Source organism: Ammodytes marinus (assembly GCF_949987685.1).
Source record: "Ammodytes marinus genome assembly, chromosome: 19".
Classification (NCBI taxonomy): domain Eukaryota; kingdom Metazoa; phylum Chordata; class Actinopteri; order Uranoscopiformes; family Ammodytidae; genus Ammodytes; species Ammodytes marinus.
Genome location: NC_137223.1, coordinates 18,215,189 through 18,234,771, shown reverse-complemented (window position 1 = coordinate 18,234,771; position 19,583 = coordinate 18,215,189). Strand labels below are relative to the sequence as shown.

The 19,583-nt window shown below is 41.6% G+C and overlaps 1 protein-coding gene across 3 annotated transcripts; it reads left to right on the top strand.

The window, feature by feature from the left end:
- The first annotated feature begins 5,778 nt into the window (after positions 1 to 5,778).
- Positions 5,779 to 13,847, top strand: enpp5 (ectonucleotide pyrophosphatase/phosphodiesterase 5). 3 transcript variants are annotated; one of them, XM_080047880.1, is made up of 5 exons: positions 5,779 to 5,847; positions 7,620 to 7,694; positions 8,055 to 8,968; positions 9,704 to 9,880; positions 11,174 to 13,847. In XM_080047880.1, exons 3-5 carry the CDS (start codon positions 8,080 to 8,082, stop codon positions 11,578 to 11,580), a joined length of 1,473 nt encoding a protein of 490 aa, XP_079904006.1. In that variant the 5' UTR covers positions 5,779 to 5,847; positions 7,620 to 7,694; positions 8,055 to 8,079; the 3' UTR covers positions 11,581 to 13,847. The 3 variants fall into 3 exon arrangements, with proteins under 3 accessions (XP_079904006.1, XP_079904007.1, XP_079904005.1); XM_080047881.1 differs by lacking the exon at positions 7,620 to 7,694 and having other exon boundaries at positions 5,824 to 5,847; XM_080047879.1 differs by lacking the exons at positions 5,779 to 5,847; positions 7,620 to 7,694 and adding an exon at positions 7,808 to 7,938.
- The last annotated feature ends 5,736 nt before the right edge of the window (positions 13,848 to 19,583 follow it).

Genomic DNA, 19,583 nt, shown 5'->3' with positions numbered 1-19,583 from the left:
TACAGGTATGATTAGCCAACACATTCAGAAAACAAATATTTATTAAATCAAGGAATATATTGAGTATTTTCAACTAAACAAGTTGTATGTGAAAATACCAGGATATACCACGGCATCATTCAGATGCCTTGTCTCTGGGGATCTGTTGATGCCTGAGTGACTGAGACAAAGAATGTGCATTGATGCTGATCAGTAACATCATGGCCAATCCACTACACAAGGTCAATACTGGCGGCGATATCCAGTGTATCAAATCTGTGCATTGCAAGCATATACTGCAAATCCCCCAATTTCCATGGCCAAGAAGAAAAACTTAATTGACAACCCTGATAAGGTCTTAACTGAGACGCAAAGGTTCCAGCAGGTTAGCCAGTGACACTGATGGATCTGAGAGTATGGGGCTACCGAGACTCAAGGGTGAAGTGGTGTTAGGAGAAGTGGGTATAGGCTATTCATAATGTATGCCCTGCCCTCCAAAATGTTTGTACTTTGCCCAGTAGGACAAACGCCCTGTTTTATAAAAATGACATTAGACTATACTTTTGCATAATAAGTTCAGCCATAAATAGGCCATTAGTTTAAATCTGCACTTCATTTGTGTTGCTTATCTTCAGGGAATAACTATCACTACTAAAGTAACATTAGCAAGGGATACATTTGTGTTACTAACGTTACAAATATTCCTTATTCTGCTTTATTTGAAGGTTGACAAGCCGCGGGGTCAAAGGCTAGATCCCCTCATATCATCATGCTTATCCTGAAATTCTTACCCAGACGCTAACCAATCAACTATCTTCATGCCTGAAGTGTTACTAGCCAATCAGATGATTACTTAATGATAAGTATCACGGATCAGTGATAAGTGGGTTTATGTAATACTGCCAGTAAAAAAAGATGGTTTACCCCATTTACCTGCCTGTACCCTCCACTACACCATTGCCAAGACTGTCGTCAGATTGGTTCGCAGGGTTAAAACAATGACAGCTTTAGCCCTTTTTCTCTGTTTTTCTTTAATTAAGGTATGTCTCTCTATCCCAATTAGATTCATTAATGCTTACGGTGTTCTATAAAGTCACAGCTTTGCTAAACCCCAGTGCCACTTTTAGGGCCAGATATCTTCCAAAATGGAGCTGGAATCAAATTGAAATATTTTTATAATGCATTATCTGTCTGCATACACAGACATATCAACATAGTCCCAGAGCTTACTGTCCATTTAGTCAGATATTTTGGGCCACACATGGACAGTCCACATGGTTCTCATTGACTGGGGCAGATTATGAAATACAATTTTACAGACCTCCATGGCCATGCATGCAGATGCAGGAGATATAAATTGGGCTTTGGTCAGCCCGAGTGTCTTTATGGTCAGCAAATTGGGCATCAAGGTCTGATCTGGTAAGCCTCTGTGGACTCTGGATAGCCCAAGGTGCAGCTCAGATTGGTCCAAGAGTCCCAAAAGTACAAGTGAGCCTGTCACCACTCTGTTGTGAAGATAAATTATAATCCTAACCCACATCCTGAACCTGTATGGCACCTGTATGGTGTTTTATTTTTTATTTTGCCACTGTGTCCCCTCCAAGTTTGTGCACACATCACGTTTTATATTTATTGCTTCAGTCCTCCCACTTAAATTCTTTCAATGGATACAAAGTCTCTGTCTGTGTAATGCAGAAGGAACCTCTGACTTCTCAATGGATTGAATAGACTGGAGAGTGCTATTAAGTTTTCAGAATCTAATATGCTGTAGTTTAAATCAGGATAAATGATCCTCGTCAAGGTCATGGAGCAGTTTTAAATAGTTCTTCAAAATACTGTTTTGCTGAAATGTATTCTTTCTTCGTGGATCAATTTGTGCCGGTACTCAAATTTGTCTATAGAGGTTAAATAGAGGGCTGCAACTAATAATTATATTCATCATTGATTAAACTGGCAAGCGACTATGAGTTTTGAAAAGCGCTTTATAATTATCATCTATTATTAGTATAACATTTGTAACAACCAACCCCACAACAGTAACAATCCAGAAGCTCTTCTTTAAAACAATGGCCTTTGCCAAATTCCACAATGTTTAAGTGTATACCTCACACCATATACCGCACCATTTTAAACACACAATGCCAGAAAACATTCTACATGAAATCAACAAAAGCATCCTGGACATTCTTGTTCAACATCACAATAGAAACTCACACACAGAAAAGCTACACATCTCAAACACACACACACACACACACACACACACACACACACACACACACACACACACACACACACACACACACACACACACACACACACACAGAATGTAACACATCTCACAATAGACAGAGCTTTCCTGCCCAAACAAACAAAGCCCTTCGTGTCTACATGGGTGTGTGAATACCCATAAGTTCACCCAGAACACACAGGAGCAGGTAGTGGATGGCTGCTCCACTGTTCCCACATAGATTCACCCTGTCAGCTAAATGGGAGCGAGAAAACACAATGAGGAACATGTAGCCTACAACACATAGACGCATTAAAGAAAAGACACAAAGAGCCCACACTAATAAGTAATAATCCCCAAAAACATTACGATTAAAACGTTTTCTGACTCACTTTGACACAAATTATGAAGGATTTAACTTTTCATTTCCGGTTGTATCCTACATTTCTCTTATATGAACCCTTGTCTCTTGTTGTGGTGCCCACTTTGATTGACTTTTCACAATACACAAAGGTTTCACATTTAATAATCCAATAGATGATTCGCTGTTTTTGGAAAAAAGTCTGCACCAAATCCTGCTTTTCAACTGAGTGCTTCTGAAACTTAATATGTCTGTAAATGTCCTCAAACAAGTCTAATGTTGATGGTCTCAGTTAAGTTAAGTGCTGATTAGCAGCACTACACCCAAAGTTCAGCTGATGCTGATGGCAAATGTTCGATGTTTTGCAGATATTGTGTCAATGAAAGTCGACACATATGTCATCCTGATGGTGGCGCTGAAGGATAAAAATCAGGGGATCACCAAATCATCCAGTACATGTTAAGATTGCTGACATTATGTGCAGGGATCACTACGGTCTTGCTGCACACACCTGTCAGGTATGCCTGTACTCCCCGAAAGTGGCTTTTAGCATTTGTTCTCTAAAGATGCTAAAAAAAGTTAAATATATCACAAATCATACTCAAGATCTGTATTTTTAATGATGTACGTGTTCATTGAATGATTCAGTGATTGGAATTATTTGTCTGTATCTGTGCTCATTGACAAAATCGCTTTGAGATATAGGCTACAAAAGGATGACAACATAAACTAACATAAAATGGCCCAGAGAGGTTTTGGACCACCATGAGCATCCAATCGCTGCAAACAGATAAAAACTCGACCTGATTTATGTAAAAAGATATTCCCTAATTTAAGGTTTTTATGATAGTGGTGGAGAGCGCTGTCTAATAAATTGCTCCATAGGTATTCAGTCGGGTTGCGGTGACTGTGAAGGCCACAGAATATGATTCACATCATTTTGGATGCAAGCCATTAGGTGACCCCTCATATGGAAGAATATGCATTTGTTATGTTTCTTAGCTGGTTATTCTGATTCCTTTTTTAACTTCTTACCCGTCTTTAGTAAATGTGATTTATAATAAAAACTAGAAACATCCCATAAATCAGCATCAGAACGGTGACAATTTTCAATTGACTCGGAAGCTCGCAAATGTGTGTTCAAATCATAGATAGTATAATAAAGGTTCAAATCCCTGAAAAGTCAGTGCTGAAAACTCAGTTCTGAAATAAATCCATTGCAATAGTTTAAATGTACACCCAGACACCATACATGGTTTTCAAAATGATATTAAATTTTTTTATTGAGTAATCTGTTTGTGAAAATTATGAAGAGGCAAAAACTAGAATTAGACATAAGAATTTTTTTTCATGCTATAAACCTTTTTTTTTTCCAATGTTGCAAAACCCTTTTAAAAGATGTCAAGTTTTCAAACACAGAGGTTCAAACCTTTGAATATTTTTCAGGTTTTAATTACAGCAGGATTCCGATCCCATAGTTGTATGGCTTCACAAGGTATAGTATTGCCGAACAGTGAAAGTACAGGAGTGGTGGCAGGCAATTCTTTAAAGAAGGTAAAGCTCCTGAGAAGCTACAATATGCTACAATAAGGTCACACTAACCTCACAATATTTAAGGTTGCAGTAACCTTTGAACTTTAATCCAATCAGTTCATCTTTGATATAGTCGACATTTATGCAAAATTTTGCGTTCACAATATGCAATGTCACAGTGACCTTGACCTTTTTTTGACCTTCAAGATCTGGAGTTCATCATTGAATCAGAGTGGACATTTGTTCAAAGTCTGAAGAAAATCCCTCAAAGTGTTCAGGAGATATTGCACTCACAAGAATGGCCTGGACATACGTACTGTACATAATGGAGGGAAGGACAGCCCGAAAACTAAATAAATGATATATTATGTATAAATAACACAATTATGTCATAATTTACCCATTATACTCAATTATACGTGTATTCCACAGATACTCTGAGAAACCTTAAAGGATTTTGAGTTTTAAAGTTAATTCTTGACCTTGGAACCAGCTAATGACCCAACCATCCCATGTGGAGGTTCATTTATCAGCTGTACTGGAGCTTTTGATCATGCAACAGGATAATCAGCAGATGGGAACTGTGCCCACATGTCAGTTTTATTGATGTTCAATTTCACTTCTTTCACTTGAATTTCACTTCCTCTACAGCACATTAAGCCCCTCTCATCAGTGTTGGCAGAACATTTTCTTGGAAACTTTTTCTAAACAACATCACCTCAAGGTCCAACTAGGGGCTATTGGCTCTCCGGAGCTTCGGTTCATAATCATATTCTACCAAAATCATAATAGTGTTTTCATATTCATAGCGTTAATAGCAAATTAAAGCAAACCTCGAAAAAGATGCACTAGTGCACTGCGATTCAGTGAACGTATCTATCTCTCTGCAGAGGTGGAGGGGCATGTCAGCAGGTCAGAAATAGTCTCACTCGGACCAGACCATGGGGCCTGACTCGGACCATGCAGCGTCATTGTTGAGATGCCATCTTCCATTCTGATAACTGTCTGTGAGGAAAGACAGACACAGTGCGCGTCTGACACCTTGTGGACAGTGTTTGTCATTATTGTTGCAGGGCTGCTATTGCATTACACTTTGCCTATGTGGAAAACAGAATAACTGACAGAATAAGGGCAACAATGTATTTTATTGTTAATATTTTTATCACAGATAATAATTATTATTTGAGTGCACATTCCATCTGCCTTTCAAATTCACACTCACAATGATCAGTACAGTTCATACATTCACCAGCCATTTCATTACATTATAATTACATTTGAAAGGCCTTTTTACATTTGAAAGGCAAAACAAAATTATTGTAACCTGACTGACACCCACAAAAATATGTCTATCTATAATACCCCTTACTCACTCTTCATTACGTCATTGAGAGACGTAGTGCACTTGCCGAATGTAGGGGGGTAGCTGCAGCTATATCTCTCCACGAAGCGTAGCATGCACTTGCAGGAAAAACCGGTCGGAAAGGTTAAAAAGAAAACATCCAAAACACACACACACACACACACACACACACACACACACACACACACACACACACACACACACACACACACACACACACACACACACACACACACACACACACACACACACACACACACACACACACACACACACACACACACAAAGCGGCAGAATAGGCGGGACTTCTTCCGGGCTGTTTATCTGTGCGTGCGGCTATTTGCAGTAAGGCGAGCCAGTGTGCAGGATCAAGATAACGAGGTGAGCTTGTTGACACCGCGAATTCTTTTATTAGAATTACATATTAAATGTTACTGCCTCGATGCCAACGTATCCGCATGTGTTAAACGGGACCGTGCGTTGCTGTCTGTGAGTGTTGTCTTATTATTGTTGCATAGATAACTGCGTGTTTTAGCGGTTAGCTCTGCAGCACAGGCGCTAAAGCAGGGAGACTGTTACCTCTGTAATGTGGCAGAGTGTAAATATAATTTGGTTTGTAGCTGAGATGCACTGCGGTCGTTTAATCCTCAGTGACAATTGCTTTCCTGACCTGTAACGTCTTCGGTGTTCGTGACTTCATGTTGTTGAGGGTAGCTGAATGCTATACGCTATTTCCGGGGGGCAGACTTGTTGTTGCATGCAATTTGGGGCATCTTACTGTCACGATAGAGCTTTAAATCTGTGTTAAACTGATGTTATTGGGACTGTTCATACACCATGGTTCTGTATTTTCATTTATCTATAGATTAGTTTTCTGAGACCCTGGTTAATAATAGGCTATTAGGCTACTACCCATCACAAGTTCCCAGCCATGGGGGGACATCTGCAAATTTGCCCATGGGATTCTATTGACAGTGTAATAAAAGAGAGAGACAGAGAAACTGCAAGTCTTTCTGCCCAAATCAACATTATAATCCTCACAACTCTTGTTTGTGTGTAATGGGCTTTGACAACAGTGAGCGCTTTATTGCTTCTGAGGCAATACACTTGGCTGCAAAGGTCATCATGTTGGTATATCAACAAGATCTCTCTGTTTTGCACAACTAGATGTTGACACCAAATGGCCAAATGTATGTAGACACCAGAACAAAGTATGTTTACTCCCTGGCCTGAGGGGTATACTACGAAGCAAGATTAAGGGCTGGGCGATGTCTGTTGAGTCTAAAGCCAGAGTTTTGAAAGGTGTCTCTCTTTCTACCTGGCTAGATCACCACGGTAACAGAGGCTGCATGGCAGGGCTAACCTGCTCAGACCAATTTTTGTTCCAGAGTTTGAGCTTAAATTCGGCTCTTAGAGTGCTGCCCTTTGAGGAAACTACACATTTTGAAATCCCGCGGACCTGATTATATTGTCTGAGCGATACATTCTCACTGAGGAAACTCATTAAATAAGTAAACTTATTGTCAAGTTATGTGCTGTTGAAGTGATCAGTATAAGTTAATGAACGAAACAAAGCCGTGACATAAGGCTTACAGCAGAGTGAACTGGCTTTTTTTCAAAGCCTGAAGCTGAAACCCTCGTTCAACATAAGAGGTTGATATCTGCCTTCGTGATACCGGTCAGCTCTGCCTCTGAGCGAGGGTATGTGTTATGTTGAACCAGATCAAGAAAAGAGAGCCAGGCTCTGTTGAGTTTGCTTCGTCGTATACCCCTCTGGTACAGTATTGTTCAAGTATCATTGTATGGTGGTGTAGCTGTAAGATATCCCTGAACCTGAACTAAGATGTAGGCCATACTAACAAAACACTCTTACCACAATCAATAATCAATAATGCTTCTTGAGGCAGTATGGTTTGTGCAATAGCGTCACAGTGTTCTGTCTGTTATGTGCATTTTTGTAAGCCTGTGGCTTTCATTGATATTATGCACTTTGTTTACATGTGGATTGTTGTTGTTCTTATTTTTGTCTATTTATTAGTTTTTTTAAATTGTTTTTATTTATTGATCTTTATTTTAAGTGATGAATTTGACAGTGACACTATACTTTTACCCCCAAGGGTTAATTGCTTGTCCTCTGTGATTTCTTCTCAAAGCTTTGGAGTGTAACTTCTGTCTGCCCCCATGAGGAATTCTGAGTAATTACAAAAAACACTGTCGGTGCATATAAGGTAAGAATTTGGTGATGGCGCATGGATTTGATACCTTCTGTTGTACGTCCAGGTTTTTTCTTAGCAGTGGAATCAACAACTGAAACATTTCTTCGCACTCCTTGGGATTTTTCTGAGCTCCTGCGCCATTGTTTGAGGGAGTGGGGGGACCAGTTTGTAAAAGCTGCCATACTGAAAAATAGAGAGAGCTTTGTGGAGCTACAGGCATGATCAACTTTGTACCAACTCACCCGTCAACTTGAATGTAACCGACTTTCATTATACATATGAAAAAGTTACGCATTATAGCTTTAAGCATGCACTTTTTTTTTAGGGTTAATTGCTTATCCTTTTAGCTGTTTCTCTGTGTGTTTTATATAGGTTGTTTCATCACATATCCCTCACTATGCCGGGCTGCAGTCCTCTGGTCTGCCTGTTGGCCCTGCTGCTGCCGATTCTCCCTCTGGTCTCCCTCCGGCACGTGAACCAACAGCAGAGGTGCGTAGGGGGCTCCTACGGCGGTGTGGCTGATGATGACCGGCCCAAGCTGCTGCTGGTGTCCTTTGACGGCTTCCGCTGGGATTACATCAACAGGGTGCCCGTGCCCAACTTCCACACCCTCATCGAGGAGGGGGTGACGGTGGAGCGCGTGGAGAACGTCTACATCACCAAAACCTACCCCAACCACTACAGCCTGGTGACGGGGCTGTACGCCGAGACGCACGGCATAGTGGCTAACATGATGTACGACCCCGTCCTCAACCTGTCCTTCACCATGGAGACGGACAGTGCTTACGATCCACGCTGGTGGGAGCAGGCCGAGCCCCTCTGGGTGAGCATCCAGAAATCTGGAGGGCGCAGCGGGGCGGCGATGTGGCCCGGGACTGACGTGAAGATCCACGGCATGTACCCCAACCGGTACCTGCCGTACAACGCCTCAGTGTCCTTCGAGAGCCGAGTGGAGCGGATCATCGAGTGGTTCTCGGCGCCACGAGACGAGGCAGTGGATTTCGGAGTGCTGTACTGGGAGGAGCCGGATGAGAGCGGCCACGAATTTGGGCCCGAGAGCGCCGAAATGGACGTGGTCATCGCCAAGATCGACGAGATTCTGGGCTTCCTCATGAACGAGCTGAAGAAGGCGGGCCTGTACGAGAAGGTGAACCTGATAGTGACCAGTGACCACGGCATGACGCAGCTCTCCCCCGAGAAGGTCATCGAACTGGACATGTATGTGAGCAGAGACCTGTACACCTGGGTGGATAAGAATCCTGTGGTGGGAATACTGCCCAATGAAGGTATTGCTCTCAAAACACCCGTCACATCATTGCTGTCAGTCAGTGCGTTTACATGCAGACTCATAATCTGGTAAATAAACGAATAAGACTTCAACAGGACTTGTAAAATGCATGTAAACACCTTTATTCGATCTACTTTGCACACAAATCGGGACATTAACGGACAAGCGGAGTTGGATAAGAACACCTAGATAACTCGTTCATAGTCGGCATTCTACCTGCATGTATACAGGATCGCAAATCACATATCGGAGTTTGCGTTCTGCGCTTGCTCGAGAATCCCTAGAGGGGATTTTACAAGGAAGTTATAATATAGTAGTGTTGTTGCCGGAAAGGAACCTGACGTGGCTCTATAACCACTTGTTGAAAGGGCCACAGATCCACCTAGCGTAGCGGAGACAGCCATGCTCCGGACATTTATTCGATTCTCTGAAAGGCCATACTCAGACAAGTGACACGGTCCGTTCGAGTGGCAAAATTGGTATATGGCTTAATCCTATCTAGCTGTCCCATGGAAACGCACTGACTGACACTTTTGGGAATTGACATTGGCTTGATTAAAACATTGAATAAAGATATTAACTCCAAAAATTATTAATTTAATGTTGACATGGTGTAATTTGAAAATAAATGCATGTCTGATAAGTACCAAGATTGTCTAAAAAGGCAGCCTTTCTGTTCAAACGTTAAAGATTTAACAAATTGTTCAACCACCGCCTGTCCTCTTTCTTGCAGGGAAGCTTGACGAGGTCTATAGAAAGCTGGTGGATGCCAACCCGAACATGAAGGTGTACATGAAGAAAGACCTTCCCGAGCGCCTGCATTATCAGCACAACATCAGGATCATGCCCATCCTCATAGAGGCCAAGGAGGGCTGGACTTTGGTGCAGAACAGGAGCACTCCATTTATGCGTACGTGTTTCCAACCATTAATATTATTTAATATTCAGGGTTGTGGCTGCACACAGGACACATTTTCAGTCCTTGAACCAAAGTGAGCTCATGTTTTTGCAGCTGTAATTTCACCAAAGATAAGCCAGATTTGTAAGAGTGTGTGTGTGTGGGTGGGGGGTTGGAGGTTTGTCTTGCACCTCCTCCAAGTGCAGTTTTTCATTGCAGCCACAGGCTACACCTGCTAAATCTTACTGCTTACTACTCCCTTCTCTCTGGTTGAAGGCTTGTTAATCAGTAAAATGACTTGGTGGAGTCTGTGGCTGGAGGGAAACACCTGCTGACTCTCTCAGTCCTCTTCACTGACAACGCCATGTGGGACTGCTAGGATCTGTCTGTGGTACGATACTGTCCATCATGTCAAACTGTTTTTGAGACAGATTTATCAGAGAGAGGGAAAAAAGGCCTGTAACTGTAGTCTAGCAGTGGCACCTTCTGCCTCCCAGTGCACCTCAGAGTAGGCACTGACTGAGATATATTAAGAATTCAATCATGTGTTTGCTCGTGTTTTCACGTTTGCGATGCCAATTTTACCATTTAAAATATGGCATTGTTTACATCTATATTTACTTGCTAGCAGTCTACTTCTTCTTTTCCTTTGTTGGCATTTTGCTACGGTTCTTTTTGTCCACCATCCACAGTGGAATATGGTTAAACCATATGCAGGACTGAGCGTTTTCCATTCGCCTTCATGCTTTTGCATGTGTACAAAACCAACTACATGGGAAAACATTGCGCCCATAGCATTACTGGTGGTATCTTTAAAGGTACCTTAAAAGCAAAGCAAGATAGCTAGAATTCTGTGAAACTGTACCTGATTGAATGGTTGTTAAAGCCAATGATGCCGCCATCCCAGGAAACGCTAATAAATTGTATTGATTTGACTCACGGCACACTAACTGAATCCTGTCAGTTGTTCTGGAATGTAATGGTGCTGATATATGTAAGGAGCAGAAGTTAGCCAGTCTAAGCTTTTATCAAAGGTCTTTGTGCCTGTGTGTTGTGATTTAATGTTTAGTTTTGCTTGTGCGTTGCAGTGATTGATTTAGCAGTAACCACCAGGCTGCTGGAGCAAGCAGTGATGCTTGTAAATCATCTGATAGAGCAGCAGCAGTGCCAGATCCCATTAATCTATGAACAAAAGTTCTATTTTCTCTCTTTAAGATACATAGATCCACAATCCAAGAATAACTATCATCAAAGCGTTGGGCCTTTTTTAATGAAAATATATTTCTTGTCTTTTTTACTCTCCAGTGGGACAGCATGGCTACGACAACGCCTTGCGCAGCATGCAGCCCGTGTTTGTGGCTCGCGGACCGGCTTTTCGCCAGAACTACGTCAAGACCTCCATGCGATCTATTGACCTGTACCCTCTCATGTGCCACATCCTGTCCATGTGCCCTCTGCCTAACAACGGCTCGCTCTTAAACGTTCAGGACCTGCTTTCCCCCAGGCCGACCCCACCCACGCCAGCCACAGTCCCTCCCCGGGTCAGTGGCTACTCCTACGCCCCCGTGGTGGGCTCTCTGCTGGGTGTGCTGATGGTGCTGGGCTTTCTGCTGGTCTACATCAGACAAGTGACGCTCGACCAGCTGCCCTCCATCCGACACCGGAGCAGGGAGATGTCGCAGCCCTTACTGCAAGAGGACTTGCGCCTGTAGCCCAGAGGAAACGGGAAACCAAGGCAGACATAAAAGAAGAGGAGGTATTTTACTCCTCCAAGGTAGTCCGCTCTGACCAGAAGCATCCCCTAAACGCCATCCCCCTTGGTCGACCAAATGCCACTGCGCTGCTCTTTTCATTCGTTGGAGATCAAGGGAATCTAATCCAACCTCCTAATCATGTATAGAGGTACGTCTTGTTTACTTGAGTGTAAAGGGAACAGTGTAGGGGTTGCTTCTGGTGCAGGCCTAATCAAGATAATAAACCTTTACATGGGCTTCATAGTGGCTTTTGCTTTGATTGTGAATTTTCCCTATTGTCATCATCTCATCATTTTCATTGTCACTTCAATGAGTAAAAATTCAAAGCTACGAGTGACCGGTGGTTGTGGCAAGTGTGAGCCTTTGCTGGCCAAGACCATGCCATGGACAACATTAAGGTGTTGGTATGCTTACAGTAAAAGGAACTTTATTTTGAAGGCAAGACCAGTATTTCAGACAATCTTCCCTCAGTGGCATTTATAGTGTTGCACTCATTTATACATTTGAAAAAACGGAGGTAACGAAGCATCACAAATTCTAAAAGATAGAAGAAGTTCTTTCCCTTTACGTTCTTTCCCTTTACACATCTGGCCTGTTGCTTTGTGAAGCGGACGTGATGTTGAATTGACAAGGGTTTCGTTTGAAGCATACCAACGCCTTGACAGGGTTTCGGGCATTTTTTAAATGCGTATATGCAAAACAGATTTGAATGTCGTGAGGCAAAGAAGGAGCTATAGGCCTTGTCAGGTTTTTGACAACAATTGTTCTTCTTGTGGTCTGAGCACTGAATTAGAAGTTAAAGGTGCACTATGCAGTTTCAGAGGAAGGTACTTATTTACTTTGTTTGCAGAGCAGTTAGTTTAAAAAACATATTTTCTCCACATGTAATTCTTAGTCTTGAATAGTTATATCATCATAAATCAAAACAAATCTATTTTGAGGAACCTGGAACCAAACATAAGACTAGAATATGTGTGTAACGGTGGGCCCTGCTGCTGTAAACAACAACAGTGAAACAGTAACTTTTCAGGAAGCTTTCTAACTTCAAACCGTGTTCCAGGGATCACATTTTTGCTGTGAGGAAAGTTTGTTAGCGTCAATATACCTTAGAATGTTCACTTCTCTGACACACCCGAAGTTACATAGTGCACCTTTTAACTTTAAAATACAAACGCTGTGATTATCTTAATAATTGGCAACTCGGCTAGTTTCAGGAGAGGGGCTGGGGGGTCAGTATTATTTTTGAATGTTATTCTTGGAAGCAGATGTTCCACTAAAGCCTCACTAAAGCGTGCCAGGCTACAACTCGTACGTATAGGTCATTCCATGAGCCGGTCACATTAGGACCTTGCTCTTTAGTGGTCAGTAACCTTTTGCCTTTTTAACTTAACGGAGAACATCACTCCTAGCTGTGCAATCATTTGTGTGTCAGTCTATTTTTTTTTTGTTTGTTGTAGAGTTTGTGTCCTAAGGGTATTTTTCCTGTATAGATGACTGTGCTGCCCTTCTGTTCATAACCATTGCCATTTGTTGGTGAAACGTGAAGTGCAATTGTTGTTGGTCAGTATTTCGTCATAAGGGTTTTTAAAGGGTTTTTTCGTTGTTGCTTGGTTGAGAAGACTATTTCGCCATGACTTGCTACTGTTCCCCTGATTTGCACTATACAGGATAGAACTGAAACCGAATGAAGGGGCAGTAGTTGGACACTTTCTAGGTCATGTATCATTTGCACCTCCTGTTCGTAGTTGCTATTTGCAAAAATGATTTAAAAAAAAAGAAAGAAAAAAGTTAGTTGCCTCTTGCCAAAAAGCTTTTGAATAAGCCTAATCATAAAGAGTCGAATCCAGAAAAAATTGAATAAATAACTCTAATATTGTTTTCAGTATACTTTATTTCAGAATGAATTGGTTAAATTTTCTCCTTGCTTTTGCGATGCATTGACTTATACCTGTGCCCAAAAAAAAGGACAGACATCACTGTGATATATACTTATTTGCAACATTTAAATTGACCTATTGAACATATTTATATGGAAATTGTAAATTACCAGAGAATTATGTTGTTTGATGAAAGAGGTTATAGTTTTCCCCTGACTCATTGAGAAATGAAACGTAATCTATTTGATTTAATTTGGAATTGTTAGGGTATTTCATATAATTTACAAATGTACTACCTTTGCCATGTTGATGCAGTTAAAAAGTCTTCTGAAATTAAAGGGACTTGTGTGAAACAGCCAATTGTATTCTGTTTATTTCTTTGTGCATGTGTTTGTCTATGATCCCAGGACATTTTTCCTAAACTACTAGACCATTTATGTATTCACTTCCCTCATGCCAACAGTTGTGTTATTAAGGGCAACTATTTAAGTATGTGGCTGGATTACAATATGTTAGACTATTTTATAATTAATGGGGGATAGGGGGCCGAGCCTGATGTTTCAGTTTCTTTTAAGCAAGGCTTTCCTCAAAGCTATTATAATTTTCTCCCCAATTATTTTCAGCTGAAGCATACAGTATAATTAAAAGAAGGCAATGCAGGGGGGAAAAATGAAAGATGATATGCCCCATTGCCAAATGTTGAACATAACAGACACTTGGATTTGATTTTTGAATAAGGAACTTCAAACTCTACCATTGTTAATCAAGCAGGTGGCAGATGCTGGTGGAACTTAGCAACATAATATTTAGACACATTTAAGAATTCAATAAAATCTAATGCTCCCTTTAGCAAAAAGAAAGAAATAGGCTACACAGCCATTTAACCCTCTTGTTCTGTCATAATTTCTACACATTCCCTTATAGAAATTACCATTTAAAGTAAAGATTTGGGTTGTGCCTAAACCAAGCTAATCTTGACTTGTTTTTTTTTCACGTGATAAATCAACAAATATGAAAAAGTTTTTTAAAAGTTTTTTTTTTTGGTTTGACTGAAATTACCAAGTCATTTTAAGATAGAAAGTTCATACTGTATCTGTGGACAATATGCATAGGCCTATCTCTCAAACAGACGTCCCCTCATTGTCAAGATGTCCTTGAAGGCGCAGGCCTCAGCTTTTGCATAAATCACTTGTTAACTTTTCAGGATCAAAGGTCCTTTATGACTTATCGCTGGAATTTGCCCAGCCGCTCGTTCAGTCAGAGGCAGGCGGACTCCAGTGCCACCACTTTGACCACTCCAGCTCCCTTCCTCCTCCACGCTGAACCCCGGGTCTGCAAAAAAAGAAGACAAAACCAGTAAAACATGGACAACGTGAATGAGACAGCAAATGAGGAAAGTGCGCATGAAAAACGCAGTGCTGGTGGAGCGGACAGCCCGGACCGAGGAGAGCCCAAACACGAGAGCTCAGGTGAGGCGACGGAGCCGCTGTCAGTGTGCAGCGAGGTGCAGGTCCACGCTTCGGCGGAAGGAGCGCGCGGCTCGCCGGACTACATAGACACCAGGGACGAGGACAAACAGCACAGCTCCTCGTCCTCTTCATCATCCAGCGATGACGAAAAAGAAGAAGAGGTGAAAGAAGAGGTAAAAACAGAGGAAAAAGCCGAGGTGACGTCAGAGGTGGAGGTGAAGGCAGTGGAGGATGAGGTGGTGAACGAGGCATCCAGGCGCTCATCATCGGCCTCCTCAGCATCCTCCGCGGCCCCCGGGGACCCGTGCGACGACCCGCCGGTCCAGCCGAGGGTCCAGGAGGAGGAGAAAACAGAGGATGGCATGCAGATGTCCTACACCCTGGCCGACAGTGACACTGACGCCAAGCCGGAGGAGTCGGTCGACTTTAGCCTGCAAACTCTGGAGAACGTCACTCTGGATGAGAGCAGCGCTGCACCGGCCGATCCGAACCAGCCTGACATCGCTCTGTTCGTCAAGGTAAGACACATGCAGTGGGCCGACAGCTCAGCAGAAGACCAGGGCTGACCCAAATCAAACACAAGTCCCATTAGTGAATTGAGAACTTTATCTAACCTACTTTCGAAAAGGCCTCCTCCCTTCCCCCCTTTTTTTAACCAATTTTTTAAAATGTTTTTTTCCTTTATTTTCTTAAAAAAAATTACACGTAGGCTATGTCTCCTGCCGCCATTTGGGTTATCCTTCAATTTCCCATTCTGTGTTTGGGGATTAAATTAAAATGTCAAATGTATAACAGCACCATTGCGATATCTGTCATAAATTCATATCAGATTAGTAAAGGCTATTGAGGAACATGACGCGAAAGTGTAACATCAGTCTGTTTATTTCGATGGTGTTGGCCATGTGGCCAAGTTTGAGCCATAAACATGACTAATCGCTGCTCAGTAGCTTCTGAGGTGTTGATATGTGATAATAATCTAATCATATAAATGAAGCACGTGAATGGTATGCCAAGGGCATTTCACATGCACGCTTTATGTACATTTATACTTTTTAAAACATTTGACTTTTAGGATTTATTTTTGAAGTTCATATTTTGTGGAAGGAAATACAGAAATTGAAGCATTAATCAAATTTCTTGTTTTTTTTTAAAACATCAGAATAATACAATTATGATGTAAGAAAGAAATATTAATCAGGCACCATGACAATGATAAATGTGACAAACTGAAAATAAATAAAGTCCTTTTATAGCCACAACATAAGGTGTACTGTTAAAGCGCAACTCATTGTAGAGGTTATTAAGGTTGAATAAAATGAACCTTTTTGAAGTATGCCATCAGGAGTGAATGCACTACAACAATAGCTCTGATGTAATAATTAACTTCTTTACTGTACAGCCATAGAGACCAGGGGTGAACGCCATGCCTGAGCAAATCCGACTGTGTGTTTTTGCTGCTTTTCTGACAGAGCTGCTCTGCGAGGCGTACTATCAGTACATGCAGGGGTCACTTTGCTGATTGGGCAACACAGACTGGGGCTCAGTGAGGCCTGACTCAGGGAGCTCTGTTTGAGCTCACCAAAGACCTTGTAATAGGGAAGGACAGTTGGTTTTGCGTTAAATCTCACACATGGCTTTTGGATTGGATTGTATCACCAAAGGCCAGATAGAAATGGATGCAGTCAACAGATGCAGAAACAAAGTAATTGCTTCAACCTGACCTGGATGGATATATTGAAATGATTGAAACTTTCTTCCTAAAGTTGTGACAGGGACTGGGGCTGATTCCAGACATGATAATGGCTTTTAATGTTTGCCAAATCCAACAATAATCTGTTTAGAAGAACATTCATGGCATGAATATAGCATTAGCAGCATAAGAAGATATTGTGTGTCCACTGTTATGACTTTCTCAGTAACAAAGATATATCTCATGTATCATCTTTTATCAGGGCATACAGAAGCATTATTTTTCCAGTTGAGGATATATCTTTCTTGATTAGAAACGACATTGGTGGGATTTTGGATTGCACACCAGAGCAGCAGAAACCCTAGCATATTAACACGTACAAAAGGACAAAAATAAGCACACATTCTGCACATAGAACGATATGCTATCTTGATGTCATTGTACCAAAATTATGATAAACATGGACCATAGTTCACCATGGCACTGACAAAACTACTTGGCCTCTTCTTTGCACAACACCCATTCCCTCAACCCTCTCCAACCCCGAGTGGATTTCCCAACCGTTTAATCTTCAACAATGGCCATGAACCAAACCGAGCTGCGCTATAAAAGCAGTGAGGCAAGGTAAGACATGATCAGTCCATACTGAGAGCCTTAGTGGCTCTTCCCCTGCTGTCTGCGATAATGCAGGCCACTGTGGAATAAGCTAGCACTACTATCACTAAAAGGCAATTTCACAGGGCACAATCTTTTTCTAGTCTTACATCTGTTAAAGATAAAACTAACAGCGCAAGATGCATATACTGTCACTGTCAAGTATAAGGTGGCCGTGTTATCATATTCACTGACAGTTCACCGCACAACTCAAAATGAATGCTTGCATTGACAAGGAAGTTGGGTTGTCACATTTGACAAGCGTGTCGACACAAGGGGAGAGTTGAAACACTCCCCTCCACCTTGGCTCCGGAAAGACACAAAATGTCTGTTACTGTTTGATGTTCGGGTGAATGATTAGCCCAACAAGTCATTGATTTGAGCTTCCTTTTATCTCAAGAGGACACCAGGGCCATTTACCCTAATCCCCCAATGAATTCAAGAAGATAAAGATTTTAGAAATCCTTAAAAGCATCAATTAGATCAGCGGTTTTCAAACTGTGGGGCGCGCCCCCCTTGGGGGGCGCGGGGTTATGGCAGGGGGGGCGCGGATGAATATGTAAAAAAAAGAAAAACTAGAAAAAAAAAAAATATTTTTTTTTTTTTTTTTTTAGTTTTTCTTTTTTATAGGGGAAGGTGGGGTGATTTGTGCATTTTGGAAGTTGCAAAACCCCTTGTTTCTAGAAAACCGTGGAAGAAATTGGGAATGTGACCACATATTTAAGAAGAGCCATCCATTTGACTCATCCTGTAAATAAGGGAGACACAAGGAATAAGATATAAGCACATTTAAGCTCAAAAAACTGTGTTTTGCCTTTCAAAGTAAAATTTCCATGATCAAGGTTTTTTGATTATTGTGTCTGAACAATTATAGACACGTTTGAAAACATTTGACACATGTTTTAGTGCTTTGGTATGCTACACTTTGAGTCTATATAGTTAGCACGATGTCAACCCTAAATTGCTGCATCATGCCTATTATCCAAAATTCTGGGGATGGGGTGATTTGTGCGCAAGGGCCTGGGTGAGTTATAAGTAAGTAAGTAAGTAAAATGTATTTATAAAAGCACATTTATGACAGTTTGCACTGTCCAAAGTGCTGTACATAGTGCATTCAGTAGGTAAACAATGAAGGTAAAATAACAATAACCAAAATAAAAGACGTAAAGCCCATACATCCACATAAACACAGATAGTAGTGCAGAGGTAAGTAAGTAGTGCAGAGGTTAATGGGGAGGAAACACCAGGGTGTACATATGGGTTTTGAGCCTTGATTTAAAGGCAGAAATGTAGGGGGAATCACATTTGTCAGGTGGCAGTTGGTTCCACAAGCACGGAGCAACTGGTGCAAAGTACATTTCTGAGAGTTGTGCCAGTGGCATGGCTGTATACGCTGGTCACCAAAAGAAAGTGATTGTCTACAGTAGCTCAGAAGAGAGTGACATCTCAATTCCACTTAACGACACCACTGATGAGAGTTCAGATGGCCAGAAAGATGATGATGGTGACTTTGTCATTGTGACAAAATGACGCACAAATCACCCCACTACGTGGGGTGATTTGTGCGACAAGACAACTTTTTTTCCGAAAGCTATATTTCTTAAACAGTTTATTCCAGATCCAAAGTTTTTATTGCCAGGGATGCACAACATCCTGAAATATATGTACATATTTGAGTTGGAGACATAACTGTCAAGGCCTCACTTTAAAATCACTTTGAGTAAAAAGTTGCACAAATCACCCCACCTTCCCCTACTAAGATCACAGCATAGCTGGACACAAGTTCTTCTGCTTCGTTCCTCTGACTGCATTTAAATGCATTCAGTAAATTACAGAGAAATAGGCCTCGTTAAAGAAAAAGAGCACCAAGCCCAACCCAGAGGACCCTGCATACATTTTGTTTATTCTAAATTAATATTTTTATGGAAAATCCATGTGTCCTTCTTCAATAGCTTCTAATTCTTCAGACCCAGTGTCTCCAAATTATTTGTTCACACAAAATTCCTCATATTTAGCCTCTTAATTGTCCTCTCAAAGTGCACCAGATTCATGCATCTCACTTTAAAAAGGTGAAAAAAAATCTCCCGGGGGGGCATACCCCCGGACCCCCCTAGGAGGGTCTGGTTCTCCACTGGCTACTATTCTCTTCCAGCAGGACATTGGAGGCACTAGCAAGAAAACACTGGGTGTGTGAATGACATTTAACTAGTCAATAATTTGGGCAAGTCTGTCTGCCTATCTTTCTCACTCCGATGCACACTCAGTCAGTAC